Source organism: Anguilla anguilla, chromosome 6, assembly GCF_013347855.1.
Source record: "Anguilla anguilla isolate fAngAng1 chromosome 6, fAngAng1.pri, whole genome shotgun sequence".
Lineage (NCBI taxonomy): Eukaryota > Metazoa > Chordata > Actinopteri > Anguilliformes > Anguillidae > Anguilla > Anguilla anguilla.
The window spans coordinates 61,302,789-61,318,941 of record NC_049206.1 but is presented as its reverse complement, the minus strand read 5'-3'; the positions used below and the strand labels follow the sequence as shown (position 1 = coordinate 61,318,941).

The following is a 16,153-nucleotide window of genomic DNA, read 5'->3' as shown; positions in this document are numbered from 1 at the left end:
TGCGGGGCTGTCCCGTGCGGGCGGGCGCAGTGTGAGGTAAACACGGCGGGATGGGGGCTCAAAGTCACTCCACAGCTCGTCCTGCCTCCTAACCTGGAGTGACTGTTCTGTGAAGGCCCGCATTTACTCCCCGCTCTGCTGGAGTGGCCCGTCTGGCCTGGAGGGCGGCGGCCGCCTGGAGCCCGGGGCCTGGAGGGCGGAGCCTGGAGCCTGGAGGGCGGAGCCTGGAGGGGTTTAAACTGCACGCCCTCTCACTTAAAGTGAAAGAGTATACGTATATATATTCATACATACATACGTAGCACTCATACACACGCACAAATGTTGTGTAACAGTAGGCCTCCAAACTGTATTGTGATCTTGTAGTTCTTCAGTCACTAGTCGTGTTTTCACTTTAAAATCGGCAACCAATTCAGACCCAAGACACCAGGAGAGTTACCCGTGTAAAAAAAGCTGCTTTAATCCATCGAAGTGCTGAATGACTGCAAAACCAGCGGACCCTGCGTCTCTCCAGGACTCCAGACCCCTGCTTCAGCTTCATCTGTTGATTCATTAGCAGAGGGGCTGTTTTGTGTTTGGTGCCAGACGGGCTGTGTTGGGTTCTGCTGGAGGTTTAGTGTGTGGTCCTCCCCCGTGTCTGTGTGGCAGCTTCAGTTTCCCCCGGCTGCAGTGCGGGGCTTTGCATGCCGTTTGCATGACATTTGCCCAGCGAGGGTAGGAGGGAACACTGTGGCCCTGAGTGTGAGGCGTAAATACGGCTTTTCACCGAGTTTCAGCGCCGCGCCGGTCCAGTGGCTCTCCGGGGTCAGGACCGGGCGCACGCGGGGGGGGGGGGGGGGGGGGGGGGGCGCGACTGTGCCGTCGTCCTGAGTCTGACATCCTTCATCTGAGTGCATCTGCTGGTGAAAATGTTCATCTTCTAAACCATAACATTCAAATAAAAATGAAAGGTTGAAACGAAAGAGTCTGCTCATCGGAGTGAAAGGTTCTCCCGTGGGCCTCGAGCTGGCCGGGATGTGTGGCGGTCGGACGGTAAACGGCACACAGCGTGGTGTTTAACACGTCGCCGTGGAGACGGAAAGCCCCCACCTGAGGGGGCTGGCTGTGTTCGCTGTGGCTGTTTTTCCCTTTGGGAACGTGCAGTCGCTGGTCAGAACTCATGTCCCCTGTCTGCTGGGAACAGAATGTGACTCTCCAGGCGTAAGCTGCTTTTGCCCTAATCTGTGAGGTTGAGCTAAAATTCCTCATGGTGCTGAGCAGGGGGGTGGGGCCGGGGGGTGGGGGTGTGTGGGCTGTGCTGGATGTGGTGTCCAGAACTCGAGTCACCACTGGATTGGAACTGCGAAGGTACAGCCAAAGTCCTAAAACAGTTTTGAACAGGTTTGTTTTATAGAGCAGACCAGTGCATGTGTGGCCTCCCTGATTCACAGGAATGCTGTTTGTTTAAATGTGTTGGATTACTCCACTCTTCAGCTTCTGGGGCGGGGAACGAGCAAAGCCTTCTGGGATATGTTGGCTGTCGTAGAAAACCGAGGAAGTCAACCAGCTGTGTGCACCTCTAGCAATCAGTGGAACAACACGGACAGTAATTGGTCATTTTCTGGCTACTTCCCACTAATAACCACAGGGATCTCAGTATAGCCAGAAAGTATCCACCAATCACAGTGTGCATTGTTCTGTTGGCCGTTACCAAGGTACTCTGTGATTGGTGGATTCCTGTCTGTTTTCTGAGAGTGAGATGATGTCACAATAGTCTTTCTCCTCCTCTTATTACCCCACTAATGGCAGTGTCCATTTTAATGGACCAATCTTATGAGCGACACCCTGTAGCCGGGGGAATGGGGGTGTTCATAGCCATGGGGGACCAGTTCAAATGTGGCATGGGAACAGCTTTGTGAATGCCTGTGGGGGTGATGGTGTGTGTCAGGTGTGTGTGAGTGTTGCGCAGTCTCTGCTCTCAAACTCTTTTAGCTGAGGGCACGTACTCTTGTGTACTCCCACTTTTCATTTATTGACACATGACCAGCGTTTCCCCACGTCTGCATGTTTCCTGCCCTACACCACAGTCTGCTTTTTACACCGCCTCACCGCCAGGTAGTGATTTTTCTCCATTTATGGATCTCATGAATATGAATCAATATCCATATACTGTACTGTAATATAATTTGACAGAGTGCATGTTATTGCCTGTGTGGGCTGCTGCAGGGTTTTCTCCTTGGTCTGTGAGCACGCTGGTCTTGCAGGCTGTTTTGCGTGTCTGTGAGCGCGCTGGTCTTGCAGGCTGTTTTGCATGTCTCTGTCTGTGAGCGCGCTGGTCTTGCAGGCTCTTTTGCGTGTCTGTGAGCGCGCTGCTCTTGCAGGCTGTTTTGCGTGTCTCTGTCTGTGAGCGCGCTGGTCTTGCAGGCTGTTTTGCGTGTCTGTGAGCGCGCTGGTCTTGCAGGCTGTTTTGCGTGTCTGTGAGCGCGCTGGTCTTGCAGGCTGTTTTGCGTGTCTGTGAGCGCGCTGGTCTTGCAGGCTGTTTAGTGTCTGTGAGCGCGCTGGTCTTGCAGGCTGTTTTGCGTGTCTGTGAGCGCGCTGGTCTTGCAGGCTGTTTAGTGTCTGTGAGCGCGCTGGTCTTGCAGGCTGTTTTGCGTGTCTCTGTCTGTGAGCGCGCTGGTCTTGCAGGCTGTTTTGCATGTCTATGCCGCTGATGGAGCCGGTCGGTCTGCATAGCGCAGTGGGGTGCAGACACGCCTCAGCAGGAAGTGATGAAAAGCTGTTGGAAAAGGCGGAGCTGTGCTTTAGGCCTTTCTGCCCCAGCCTGTTCCAGCAGAGCACTGCCTGGGGGGGGGGGCAGGGGGGGCAGGGGGGGTGCGCTCGACTAGAGCAAGGCTCCAGCATGACTGGCAGTGAGGGAGGGGGTTTAGTGGAGTTAAAAAAAAAAAAATTTTAAAAAAAAACATTATTTATCATTTTGTTGTGTGATTTTTAATTCTTTCTTATTTATTAGTTTTTCCATGAGATGCTGTCTGTCAGAGTTTCCAGGGCTCAAGGCCACACTGTGCTTGATTGGGCAAACCCTCGGCTGAAGGCCACAGTGGGCAGCTGGTGAAAGCATGAATATTGATTGGCCAGCACAGTATAAGCCTGAACTTTGATTGGACTGCGTGGCGAAAGCCTGAACTGTGATTGGACAGCGGATCTTGCAGACCTGTTACGGTTGTGGAGCGTCTCTCCAGGAATGACCCAACGGGGAGCAAAGGTCACCCCCCCCCACGGCCCCCCCGATCCTGGAGCCCTCACGTGTGCAGCCTCCACACAGCCTGCCATTGTCCCCAACACTGCCAATCCCACCGCTGATCCCCCTTAAGCAGCAGCTCACGCCTCACAGGTCCCGCTCCTGACCCCCAAATCCTGCTAACGGGGCCTCCTGCCCCCCATCCTTTCGCTGACATTTATTTATTTATTGATTTATCTGTTTTTAAAATGTACAGTTTTTTCAGTGGTGTACTGTGTGTGTGTGTGTGAGAGAGAGAGAGAGAGAGTGTGTGTTTGTGTGTGTGTGTGAGAGAGAGAGAGAGTGTGTGTGTGTGTGTGTGAGAGAGAGAGAGAGAGAGAGAGAGTGTGTTTGTGTGTGTGTCGGGTTGTGCACCTTATTGTCTGCTCGAGGTTCAGGTGTGTGAGCTGTGCTCTTTCTTTTCACCAGTTGGGGTCTGCAGGAGGGAGGGGGAGGGAGAGATGGAGGGAGGGGGGAGAGGTCTTTCATGTAGTGTGTATATTTTTGGCGTCTGGTTGGGTGTTGGGTGTAAAAACAGGAGGAGAGCTGTGAGCGCATGCCGGTTTGTAAAAACAGGAGAGCTGTGAGCGCGTGGCGGTTTGTAAAACAGGAGATCTGTGAGCGTGTGGCGGTTTGTAAAACAGGAGGAGAGCTGTGAGCGCGTGGCGGTTTGTAAAAACAGGAGATCTGTGAGCGCGTGGCGGTTTGTAAAAACAGGAGGAGATCTGTGAGCGCGTGGCGGTGTGTAAAACAGGAGGAGATCTGTGAGCGCGTGGCGGTTTGTAAAACAGGAGGAGAGCTGTGAGCGCGTGGCGGTTTGTAAAAACAGGAGGAGATCTGTGAGCGCGTGGCGGTGTGTAAAAACAGGAGGAGATCTGTGAGCGCGTGGCGGTGTGTAAAACAGGAGGAGAGCTGTGAGCGCGTGGCGGTGTGTAAAACAGGAGGAGATCTGTGAGCGCGTGGCTGTTTGTAAAACAGGAGGAGATCTGTGAGCGCGTGGCGGTGTGTAAAACAGGAGGAGAGCTGTGAGCGCGTGGCGGTGTGTAAAACAGGAGGAGAGCTGTGAGCGCGTGGCGGTGTGTAAAACAGGAGGAGAGCTGTGAGCGCGTGGCGGTGTGTAAAACAGGAGGAGATCTGTGAGCGCGTGGCGGTTTGTAAAACAGGAGGAGATCTGTGAGCGCGTGGCGGTGTGTAAAACAGGAGGAGAGCTGTGAGCGCGTGGCGGTGTGTAAAACAGGAGGAGAGCTGTGAGCGCGTGGCGGTGTGTAAAACAGGAAGTGAGCTGTGAGCGCGTGGCGGTGTGTAAAACAGGAGGAGAGCTGTGAGCGCGTGGCGGTGTGTAAAACAGGAGGAGAGCTGTGAGCGCGTGGCGGTGTGTAAAACAGGAGGAGAGCTGTGAGCGCGTGGCGGTGTGTAAAACAGGAGGAGAGCTGTGAGCGCGTGGCGGTTTGTAAAAACAGGAGGAGATCTGTGAGCGCGTGGCGGTGTGTAAAACAGGAGGAGAGCTGTGAGCGCGTGGCGGTGTGTAAAACAGGAGGAGATCTGTGAGCGCGTGGCGGTGTGTAAAACAGGAAGTGAGCGCGTGGCGGTGTGTAAAACAGGAAGTGAGCTGTGAGCGCGTGGCGGTTTGTTTTGATGCAGAGCTCGGTGCCGCCGCGGATTTCAAACGGCGGTTATGTAACCGGCCTGGTTATGGATCCTGCTCCTGTTTTCATGACAACCTCGCGGTGAGACCTTCAGTGTGCAGAAAGGGCAATCGATGCTCGCCCCGCTCGCCCCGCCCGCCCCGCTCGCCCCGCTCGCCCCGCCCGCCCCACTCGCCCCACTGGTGCTTGGAAAAATAAATAATAAAACGGAAAGGAAATAAAACACCAAAAGGAGATTATAGTGATTTTTAAAAATATGCTGTTATAAATGGAGAATAAGTGTATGAGGGACTTAATAACATGACAGTAGTTTTTTTTATAAGTTTATAGTTACACACACACACACACACACAGAAGCTATAGGCTATATACAGTATTCGATCATGTATAATACTTGCAGTTAAATGCATAGGTGCTGAGTCAGTTGTGTCAAATTGGTTGTTTTTCCTCTGAGCTGATCAGATTTGCATTTCAAATGAGGCTAAATTCACAATGTCTGCTTTTATTTCATGTGAACTGTCAACAGTGCCATTCAGAGAGCCCCCCTGTGTCAGTAAGCTTTGGGGCGCAGTGAGGTTTGACAAATGTAATGACTCTGAAAGGTCAGTGATTCGTTGCACACCCCTTACGTTTGGTGACTGCATCGAATCCGCGGCTCGTGAAGAACTCAGATCCTTTGAGCGGCTCTACCTGGTTCCTCCATGGCCTCTGTGTGCCTGCTGGTGTTTCAGACTTCAGTTCAGGGTTTAGCTTCCTTTGCAGCCAGTGAAAGGCATGCTCAGTGACTCAAACTCTTCCACCTTTTCTTCCTGATAAACTCCGTGGTTATTAGTGTGCTGTATGTTTTGGGTCATTTTCTTGCTGCATGCTAAACTTTCTATGAATATTAGTGGTGTTTGTGTGAATATTGGTGGATAGTATATTTCACCTCTGGGTGTCCCCCCCCCCGCTGGGTGGCGAGGGGGAAGGATGAGTCATAAGAGATGCTCTGAATGATAATTACTTCCTGTATTTCACAGCCTGTTCGCAGTCACATGACCCGACCTGTCAGTCACAGTCGCGTGCGCAGCGCGGCTGGCGGGCGCTCCTGCGTCTGTGTTTCAGGTGCAGGGGAATGCTGGGTATTCTGCATTAGAGGAAGTGATGGAGGGAGCAGCTTCTCGCCTGCATGCGCAGCTGATAAATGACTGCAATGACTGCAATGCAGTCTGGCTGATTACCGTCTGCATTCTAGCGAAGGGTGGGGCCACAGGAGCAGATCTGCTCCGTCAGGTTTGGGCTCTGAAACGTGAGGGCCCTTCATCCTGCAGTCAGCCAGAAGCCCTCTGAAAACTGGGGGCGCTTGTTTCCCTTCTGGGGTCCCGCTCCAAAACTGTGTTTTTTATTTGGGTGTTCCTCCAGTGAAGGTTCTGATTGGACGGAACTGTCCTCCAGTAGCCGGTTCTGGGCCCAGCGTTGGGGTGAATCCTGTTGTGATTGGTCACCATGTAGGAGGCTGTCGATAGCCAGAGGTGGTCTGTGTTAAAAACTTTAACTGAATCAGTAAATAAATGGGAGCGGAGTTGCCGTGGATACGGCTGTGTGCCCAGCCTGCCTGCAGCCCCTGTGCTCCTCCCTGTGCTGGTCTGGGTGCCCAGCCTGTCTGCGGCCCCTGTGCTCCTCCCTGTGCTGGTCTGGGTGCCCAGCCTGTCTGCAGCCCCTGTGCTCCTCCCTGTGCTGGTCTGGGTGCCCAGCCTGCCTGCAGCCCCTGTGCTGTGCTGTGTGGGGTAACGCAGAGCTCCTCCCTGTGCTGTGCTGTGCTGTGTGGGGTAACTCAGAGCTCCTCCCTGTGCTGGTCTATTTGAGTTTAAACTCCAGGGCCTGAGGGCACCCTGCCGTTACCATGGCAGCGCAGCAGGACTTGCACAGGCTGGTACAGGCGTCCTGCGCAGAGTTCTGCCATTTTAACAGCAGAGAGCTGCTTACAGGAAGTGCTCAGAGCGCTGGAGAGAGGAGGCTCCGCCCCTCTGGGGGATTACTGCAACCCCATTCGCTGAGTCTGTCAAATGAGCCAATGAGAGGGCTTTGGCCCTCTTTAAACGCGCTGAGAACAGTGAAAGCCCTGTTCTTCAGATGTCTTGGTGCTCAGTAGGTTAAGGTGCTCTGGGTTGCGGTTTGGATTGCGCCAGATTCTGGGTCGTCTGTCAGCGGCCGGTTTCCAGACGCTGCATGATAGCATTCCTGTGTGGGGCGGGGCAGAGCGGGGGCGGGGGCGGGGGCGAGTCTGAGCGGGTCTGCCTCTGTCTGCTAGCGTGATACTGCCGGGGGGGGGGGGGGGGGACGGGGGGACGAGAGGGAGTTTAAATTTACTGGTCCAGTCACTGCAGTTACGCAGAACACACAGTGCACATAGAGTGAGCGCAGCCAGAGCGCGGCCTGAGCACAGCCAGAGCGCAGCCTGTGCTGTGCTGGGTGGACGGGCTGTTGAGCTGGACTCTCCTGTGTTTGGAAGCCGCGTGTGTCCTCAGGACGCTGCCGTCCTGCTCCTGCTTTTGAGAGAGTGGGAGTCGGGCCGTGCTCTGCTCCAGTCGGGGGGGTGGAGGAGCAGCCTTAAACGGGCCTGAGTTGGCGGGATCAGCGGGTGTGTGTTCACGCGCAGGCCTGACTGCGCCCGGCTGAGTGCGTTTGCCCCTGAGCGCGGTTCTGACGGTTGGAGAAAGTTCTGGCAGGGAGGAGAGGCCGCCGGGGAAGCTGGGTAATGGCGTGCGTGTGCGTGCACGTCTGCGCAGTTGCATGTCTGCACACGCGCGGCTGCGTCTGACGGGCCCGGAATGTTCTCTGCTCTCACACCAGGCTGGAGCACGAGCCGCCGGGTTTCTCCCGGGGCGGGGGGGGGGGTTCGAGCGGAGGGGGGGAACAGCGGGGTGGGGGGGTGACAGGCACAGTGGATTAGAGGAAGTGATGCAGCGCTCGTGAGTTTTCTGTAGTACCGACGGCACCGATCCTCTCCCTTCCCCCATCAGTGGTTTGAGATGTTTTTTGTTAAACTGTCAGTCAGGCAGATATCAGCCGGATGCAGAGCAGGCCCCGCCCCCCTGTGTGCAGTACATATCTGGGTGGGGGGGGGGGGGTGCGTGCACTGCCCAGACGCGAGGCCTACTCTTCCACTCTGCCCTCTCAAACTCTACGGCTGTGCACAGTCACCCCTCTTACTGGGGAACCTCTTTACCGTGTCAGTCAGAAAACAGTCCCAACAATAACCCGCACCCCTCAGCCCTCCCCCCAAACACACACGCGCTGCCTGACCCTGAGCTCTGGAGAGAGAGCACGTGTGGGGCTCTGAAAAGCAGAGCAGAGTGTTTTCCTCTCTGGATGTTCATCCCGGCTGTGCTCTGTGTACTAGAAAGGCTGGACCAATCAAAAGCAGTTTTAATGTGTAGAATTGCAAATTTATTTAAATACGAGGCATTGCTCTAGGTCACTGTAACTGAACTCTAGTCTCATAAGGTGGGGGGGGGGGCAGTCTCTCCTCAGTTTCGGGACAGTCCTGGTCGCAGTGCTGAAACACTGTGAAGAGCCTAATCTGTCTGATCCTGCCTCCAGCAGCACAGGTGGTGCAACTACACACACACACGCACACACACACACTCTCTCTCTCACACACACACACACACACACACTCTCCCTCACACACACACACGCACACACACACACTCTCCCTCACACATACACACACACTCTCTCTCTCTCTCTCTCTCTCTCACACACACACACACACACACACACACACACACACACTCTCTCTCTCTCTCACACACACACACAGCCTGTACTCTCTGTCCCCTTGCTCGGACAGGTGCCCCCCCCCCCCCCAGGCTCAGGTTTCTCACACAGCTCCAGTGTCCTCTCTGTTCTCCTCACTGACGCGTTTACAGGGTGTCGACAGCAGCGTCCGTCTGTCTGTCCGTCCGTCCGTCCGTCTGTCTGTCTGTCTCTCTGTCTCTCTGTCCGCCCGCCCGCCCGCCCGTCCGTCCGTCCATCCGTCCGTCCGTCCGTCTGCCTGTCTGTCCGTCTGTCTGCCTCTCTGTCCGTCTGTCTGCCTGTGTGTCCGTCCGTCCGCCTGCCTGTCCGTCTGTCTGCCTGTGTGTCCGTCCATCCGCCTGCCTGTCTGAGGGCAAGTGAAATGTAGTCTTCAGTCTCTTCAGTGTCCCTAGAAAGTGCCGCAGCCAAATCCTCTCTGAGATCACTGGCCTTTGACCTTCGACCTCTCAGCATAGCCTGCATTGCTGGCTGGATGATGGATTCTGAGGGGGGGGGGGGCAGTCTTTCTTGTAGGGCTGGGCTCAGTCTGTGTTTGTCCTGGGTTCTGACCCATGTTTAAATACAGCTGGCATTGTTTGTGTTTCTGTTTTTTCTTCCCAGTTTAGAGAGAATCGGTTAGTTAGTTACAGGAGCTGGAACGGGCTGTCTGGGTCGTTCGCTACGGAAGCATCTTCAGCTGATTTCCTCTGTGCCAGTGTGTGGGTTATATGGAAAGATTTGGCACCATAATTGACTGTAAAATCTAAATCTTTGACCGTATGAACGACCGTCAGGCTGCTCTCCTCATGCATCTTTAATCTCATTGTTATTTTTCACTTCTGGCTCCCAGCTGTTTGCGCCCTGTCTCTTCTCCTGGGTGTAAATGAACCAGAGGGAGGTGCAGAGCTGTGGCCGGGTGCAAACGGGGGTCCGGGGGGGGGGGGGGTCACCGCTGTGCTCCCTGTGTTTTTGGGCGGTTGCCAAGCGCTCTTTTTAGCGACGACAGGGTCGGCTCTGACGTCTGTGAGGAGCAGCTAGCGGTGTCCCGTCCCGAATGGGCTGCTGATCTCAGCCTATCACTGAGCGCCTAACGCTGAGCGCCTAACGCTGAGCGCCTAACGCTGAGCGCCTAACGCTGAGCGCCTGGCCAATCAGCTCTGTGTCCAACATCACAGCCTAACACTGAGCGCCTAACGCTGAGCGCCTGGCCAGTCAGCTCTGTGTCCAACATCACAGCCTAACACTGAACGCCTAACGCTGAACGCCTGGCCAATCAGCTCTGTGTCCAACATCACAGGACCTTAACACCACTGCCTTTTCTGTTTTTATATCACACTGCAGAAGAGTCCCAGATACCAACAGAGAGGGAGGGAGAGACTGACAGAGGCAGAGAGAGAGGGAGGGAGGGAGGGAGGGAAAGTTCATCGTTTAGAGGAATAGTTCCTCTAGAGACTGTACGTCTGAAGGAGATCACAGCGTAGACTGTACGTCTGAAGGAGATCACTGCGTAGACTGCATGTCTGAAGGAGATCACAGCGTAGACTGCATGTCTGAAGGAGATCACAGCGTAGACTGTATGTCTGAAGGAGATCACAGCGTAGACTATACGTCTGAAGGAGATCACAGCGTAGACTGCATGTCTGAAGGAGATCACAGCGTAGACTGTATGTCTGAAGGAGATCACAGCGTAGACTATGTCTGAAGGAGATCACAGCGTAGACTGCATGTCTGAAGGAGATCACAGCGTAGACTATACGTCTGAAGGAGATCACAGCGTAGACTGCATGTCTGAAGGACATCACAGCAGGAATGGAATCTTAAAAGCCAACAAGATTTAACATTTCCAGGTTTGCATCTTAAACTCTTCAATAAACGGAGGGCTCTGTATACATCAGCTGTCCAAATATTTCTAATTGTGTGGTGTAAGTTACGCGTGTAAAAAGCGTCAGGATTCTGGCTCTGCTCGTGCGCTGCTGCAAGGTCGGATTCGCTGTTTTAGAGGTCATTTTAGAGCTCATTTTATCTGCCGGCCTGTCTGTTCCTGGGGCGTCAGAGTGGCCTGTGTTTGTTTGTTCCGTCCGATGTGCTGATTACATCACCAGATCGATGAGTTTCTGATCTAACCTGGGGCTGAACTCAGGCTAACCACAGAGTCCCGTCACCACGGAAACCTGTCTGCTGCTCCACGTCTGAATTTTAGTCACGATGTTTCTCTCTGAAAGCTCCTGTACAGAAATACGCTTGTGTTTGAGAAGTTCCTGTACAGAAATACGCTTGTGTTTGAGAAGTTCCTGTACAGAAATACGCTTGTGTTTGAGAAGTTCCTGTACAGAAATACGCTTGTGTTTGAGAAGTTCCTGTACAGAAATACGCTTGTGTTTGAGAAGTTCCTGTACAGAAATACGCTTGTGTTTGAGAAGTTCCTGTACGGAAGTACGCTTGTGTTTGAGAGGTTCCTGTACGGAAATACGCTTGTGTTTGAGAAGTTCCTGTACAGAAACACGCTTGTGTTTGAGAAATTAGATTGGAGGTGAAACTTTTCTCCCCCCCCCCCCCGGCCTGGCTCTAACTGTGCCCCCCCCGTTTCAGACACCCCCTCGGGGGAGCAGCAGGAGCTCTTCACCCAGAAGCTGCAGCAGTGCTGTACGCTCTTCGACTTCGATGACTCTGTGATCGACCTGAAGAGCAAGGAGGTGAAGCGAGCCACTCTGAACGAGCTGGTGGACTACGTGTCCACCAACCGCGGCGTGCTGGTGGAGGCCGCCTACCCCGACATCGCCAACATGGTAAGAGCTGGAGCCCCCATCTCCCCCGACCCCCGACCCCCCGTCCCCTGACCCCAAACCCCCATCTCCCCCATCTCCCCTGTCCCCCCCGACCTGCCGACCCCCAACCCCCGACCCCCCATCTCCCCCATCTCCCCTTTCCCCCCGACCCCCCGTCCCCTGACCCCCAACCCCCATCTCCCCCATCTCCCCTGTCCCCCCCGACCTGCCGACCCCCACCCCCCCAACCCCCCGACCCCCCGTCCCCTGTCCCCCCCAACCCCCCTTGTCTGTCTGTCTCTCTGTCTCTCTGTCTGTCTGTCTCTCTGTCTCTCTGTCTGTCTGTTGCAAGACACCTAACCCCTAACTGCTCTGGCGAATGAGAGGCATCAATTGTAAAGCGTTTTGGATAAAAGCGCTATATAAATGCAGTCCATTTACCATTTACCATTCATCTAGGTGCGAGCATAAATTAATTTTGTAAAACGGAGTGGACTCTGTGTCTGTCTGTTTGTCACTCTGTCTGTCTGTCTGTTTGTCTGTCTGTCTGTCTCTCTGTCCGTCTCTCTGTCTGCCTGTCTGTCTCTTGCTGTGCAGGGTTCAGTCGGGTTACAGGTCTGTCGGGTTTGTGAGTTGAATTGGGTGCATCAGAGGAAAGTAAATATTGATAAATAATTAAAAGCGAGTGCTGTGGCAGGTGTTCTTAAAGACCTGCCTTTCCTGGACCGTTCCTGGAAGGAGAGTGGATTTGTGTACGTGGTGTTCTGTCTCTGAGCACAAGAGCAGCGAGCTTCGCATCTCTCTCCATTAGCCAGTCAACAGTGAACAGGCCCCAGTGAACAGGGCCCCAGTGAACAGGCCCCCAGTGAACAGGGCCCCAGTGAACAGGCCCCAGTGAACAGTGAACAGACCCCCAGTGAACAGACCCCCAGTGAACAGGGCCCCAGTGAACAGGCCCCAGTGAACAGTGAACAGGCCCCCAGTGAACAGGCCCCCAGTGAACAGGCCCCCAGTGAATAGTGAACAGGCCCCCAGTGAACAGGCCCCCAGTGAACAGGCCCCCAGTGAACAGGCCCCCAGTGAACAGTGAACAGGCCCCCAGTGAACAGGCCCCCAGTGAACAGGCCCCCAGTGAACAGGCCCCCAGTGAACAGGCCCCCAGTGAACAGACCCCCAGTGAACAGACCCCCAGTGAACAGACCCCCAGTGAACAGACCCCCAGTGAACAGACCCCCAGTGAACAGGCCCCCAGTGAACAGGCCCCCAGTGAACAGGCCCCCAGTGAACAGGCCCCCAGTGAACAGGCCCCCAGTGAACAGGCCCCAGTGAACAGGCCCCAGTGAACAGGCCCCCAGTGAACAGGCCCCCAGTGAACAGGCCCCCAGTGAACAGTGAACAGGCCCCCAGTGAACAGTGAACAGGCCCCCAGTGAACAGTGAACAGGCCCCCAGTGAACAGTGAACAGGCCCCCATTGAACAGTGAACAGGCCCCAGTGAACAGACCCCAGTGCTGTTGTCCTCTCCTGTATTGGAGTCCGCTGGGTGAGGGGGATGCTGCAGAGGCTGCTGGGTGAGGGGGATGCTGCAGAGGCTGCTGGGTAAGGGGGGGGGGGACGCTGCAGAGGCTGCTGCTCTCAGAGCCATGCTGCGCTCTGATGGGTAAAAATAGCCGGCAGCTAATTGGGTGAGAGCAGGAACACGCACTGTGCCCCCCCCTGCCCCCCCGCTCTCCGTGCTCCTGTGCCGTTTGCTCCCAGAGGCACATCCTGTCATTTCCCTGGTAAAGGTCAGTAAGGTGTGAGCTGCGTTTCCCCCGGCAACAGTCCGTGATTCACCGCCATCTTCACACCTCAGCCTCGCTGCCGTCTGCCCGCCAGACCGCCATGTTCTCAGCAGCTCCCCGAGAGAGCGCGTGTAAGACTCTCTCGCTTGTGCTGTCCGGGTGTTAAAACTCAGCGCTCAGAGTCGGTGAAAGCCGTCGCCCTGCTGCACACAGGCGCAGGAGGGGACGGCTTTCTCTGTGAGATCCTCCGCTCAGTTACTCTCAGGAGCCATTTCTGGTCCTCTACCTCAGCCAGCTGTGAGTGCATGATTCAAAGGTCAAGGTCGCCAGGAGTCCTGATTTTTCGAAATGTTTCCTTTTTGACTCTGGCTTAGTTTAGATGAATCTAAGACCAAACGCTGTTGTGACCATTTCCAGGTCACAGTGTCAAAGGTTAAGGGTCAATGAGACGTGTGTCATTTTCTTCAGTGAGCAGATCGATAGGCGATCCACTGCTCTAGTCTACCGGATGACTTCCCCCCCTAGCAACACTGCCTGAAAAAATCTGAATGGAAACATGACAGTTGGTGTTTGCGTGGGTGGGGAGGGGGGGGGATTTGCATCTAAATTTAGGCTCAGTTTTACAAGCATTTCCAGTTCATTGGGTCGGGGGGGGGGGATCGTCTGCGATCAGGAGACGGATGCCGTCCTGCACCTCAGCCGACGCACAGTGCTGCTGGGAATCAAACCTGCAACCTCTGGTGCCAGCCCAGTTCCCTCAGTGCTGTGTTCGCCGCTGTACCCACGCACAGCGTGCTACAGGTGTGAAGTGTCGCAGGGATGTTCATTTCTCTTTGGAAACAGCCGAACCTGCTATTTCAGAATTGCTAAGTGGAGTTTCTGAGTCAGGAGACTTTAATTCTGCAGATAATGATAACGCTGCAGGCTCTGCTTCTGCCTGGAAATTAGAGCTTCATTTCCAGAACTAATTACCCATCATGTTTTTATAAAGAACAGCTATATCTTCATTTCGACCAGCTAAATATAGCCATTGATCATCTGTGGATGTGATTATGTGACTGGAAGCTATCTCACCTCTGGAGTCAGGGGTGAATAGATGTGAGAATTTTGTTATTTTTAAAAAGAGGGAGGAGGAGGGGCGGATGAGAGTTTTGGAAAAAAATGTGGATATTCACTGAAGCTGTTCAGGTGTGCTTTTGCTCCAGTGTGCTACTGCAATGTCTCACGTGGGAATTCACCCTTTAACTCAATGGCACGACACTACGCTTGGGATTTGAACTGGCAACCATCCAGTTGGCTAACGGCACACCCCCCCCCCCCGGTCCCTGCTGGTCCCTGCTGGTCCCTGCTCTTCTGAATGCTGTGAAATTGAAGAGGATTAATTGCTCAGATCATTCGTCTGGAGTGTGTGTGAGCGGGGCGGGGGTGGAGGGGGGGCTGGATTTTATTCCTGGTAATCGCCCCCAATGTGCATTTTGATCATTGTGCCTGATTAAGAAGCGGTGGCCTTGTTTAGGGGGGGGGGATCCCCTAGCTATTAGAGCCCCCTCCTGTTTAAACCTGATTGAGTCAGGGCTGCCTTCTGTGCTCTTAAATCTGTATTCATTTTATAAACACTGCTAGCTTTACCGTGGTAACCACAGTACTGAACCGTATTACTGTACCGCGATAACCAGGGATTCATTCAGGGGTTGGGGAAAATAAGGAACTGTCCCAATTTTCAATTTTTAATAAACCAAACATTTTCTTAATTCAGTGCAATTGAAAGCATGTTTGGGGATAGTTCATATGGCTTTCACCCCCCACTCTCATTGTTAGACTGTACACACATACATGCACGCACGCACGCACGCACGCGCGCGCACACACACGCGCACACGCACAGAGTCCACTCCGTTTTACAAAATTAATTTATGCTCGCACCTGGATGAAAGTTGTGCTCAGCAGTGTAATGGCTGTTTTTCACCTGAGCTTCAAACCTGCAACCCCAGTTTCATAGTGACTGCCATGAAAACGCACTGTGCCACCGCCTGTGCACTGCGAGAGAGAGGCCGGATTTTATTGCAAGAACACATTCATTCATTTGTTTATTTTTCAGATTATCACCAATATTTTCCGGACCCTTCCACCCAGTGATAACCCCGACTTCGACCCAGAGGAGGACGAGCCCACGCTGGAGGTGTCCTGGCCTCATATTCAGGTACAGAGCGGAATGAAGCCGCTAAGAAACACACAAGGGAAAACATAAATAAAATATATAATAGATGCAATTTCAGTGGTGCCTTCCAGAATCTCAGAGCTGAAAGTCGTCTGTTTTTTGTTGTTTAAATGTGTGAATGAAGACGTGTGTTTATTTGAGCTCTCTCTCTCTCTCTCTCTCTCTCTCTCCCTCTCTCTCTCCCTCTCTCCCTTTCTCAGCTCGTGTACGAGTTCTTTCTGCGGTTCCTCGAGAATCCAGACTTCCAGCCCAGCATCGCCAAGCGCCACATCGACCAGAAGTTTGTGCTGCAGGTTCGTTTCCATTCCGCCGTGCTGGGGATCATGGCATCACATTAACTTCAGAGAAGCCATGAACATCAGCCCAGCTCTTACCGTAAGCCTACGCTAGGTCAGAAAGTCATGGTAAGTCAAGCTGGGAGGCATGACGCCGAGCTGCAACATCAAGATGATGATACAAGTGCAATATTAGCACTGGATGGAAGTACAAGTGTAACATGAAAGTGAGGAACTAAGTAGAAAGGATAGAAGTGATCAAGAGATGCGTCTTCGGACCACAGGGGGGAGATGGGCTGGGACTGAGGGGCTCTTGGCGGCCATGTTATTCTGCCTCAGTGAAGTCCCGCCGTGTGAATATGGGACAATTATTCATAGGAAGGCTAAAATACTCCCTCTGTGGATTTAAAAAATGTCTAAAATTAAACCC

The 16,153-nt window shown here is 53.8% G+C and overlaps 1 protein-coding gene across 1 annotated transcript in view; it reads left to right on the top strand.

Moving 5' to 3' along the window:
- Window positions 1–16,153, top strand: part of ppp2r5a (protein phosphatase 2, regulatory subunit B', alpha isoform) — a 28,242-nt gene that overhangs the window by 5,119 nt on the left and 6,970 nt on the right. Inside the window, exons 2-4 of the mRNA XM_035421902.1 lie at window positions 11,272–11,468; window positions 15,329–15,430; window positions 15,649–15,741. Of these exons, the coding sequence (XP_035277793.1) occupies window positions 11,272–11,468; window positions 15,329–15,430; window positions 15,649–15,741 (392 nt within the window). The remainder of the gene's footprint in view (window positions 1–11,271; window positions 11,469–15,328; window positions 15,431–15,648; window positions 15,742–16,153) is intronic.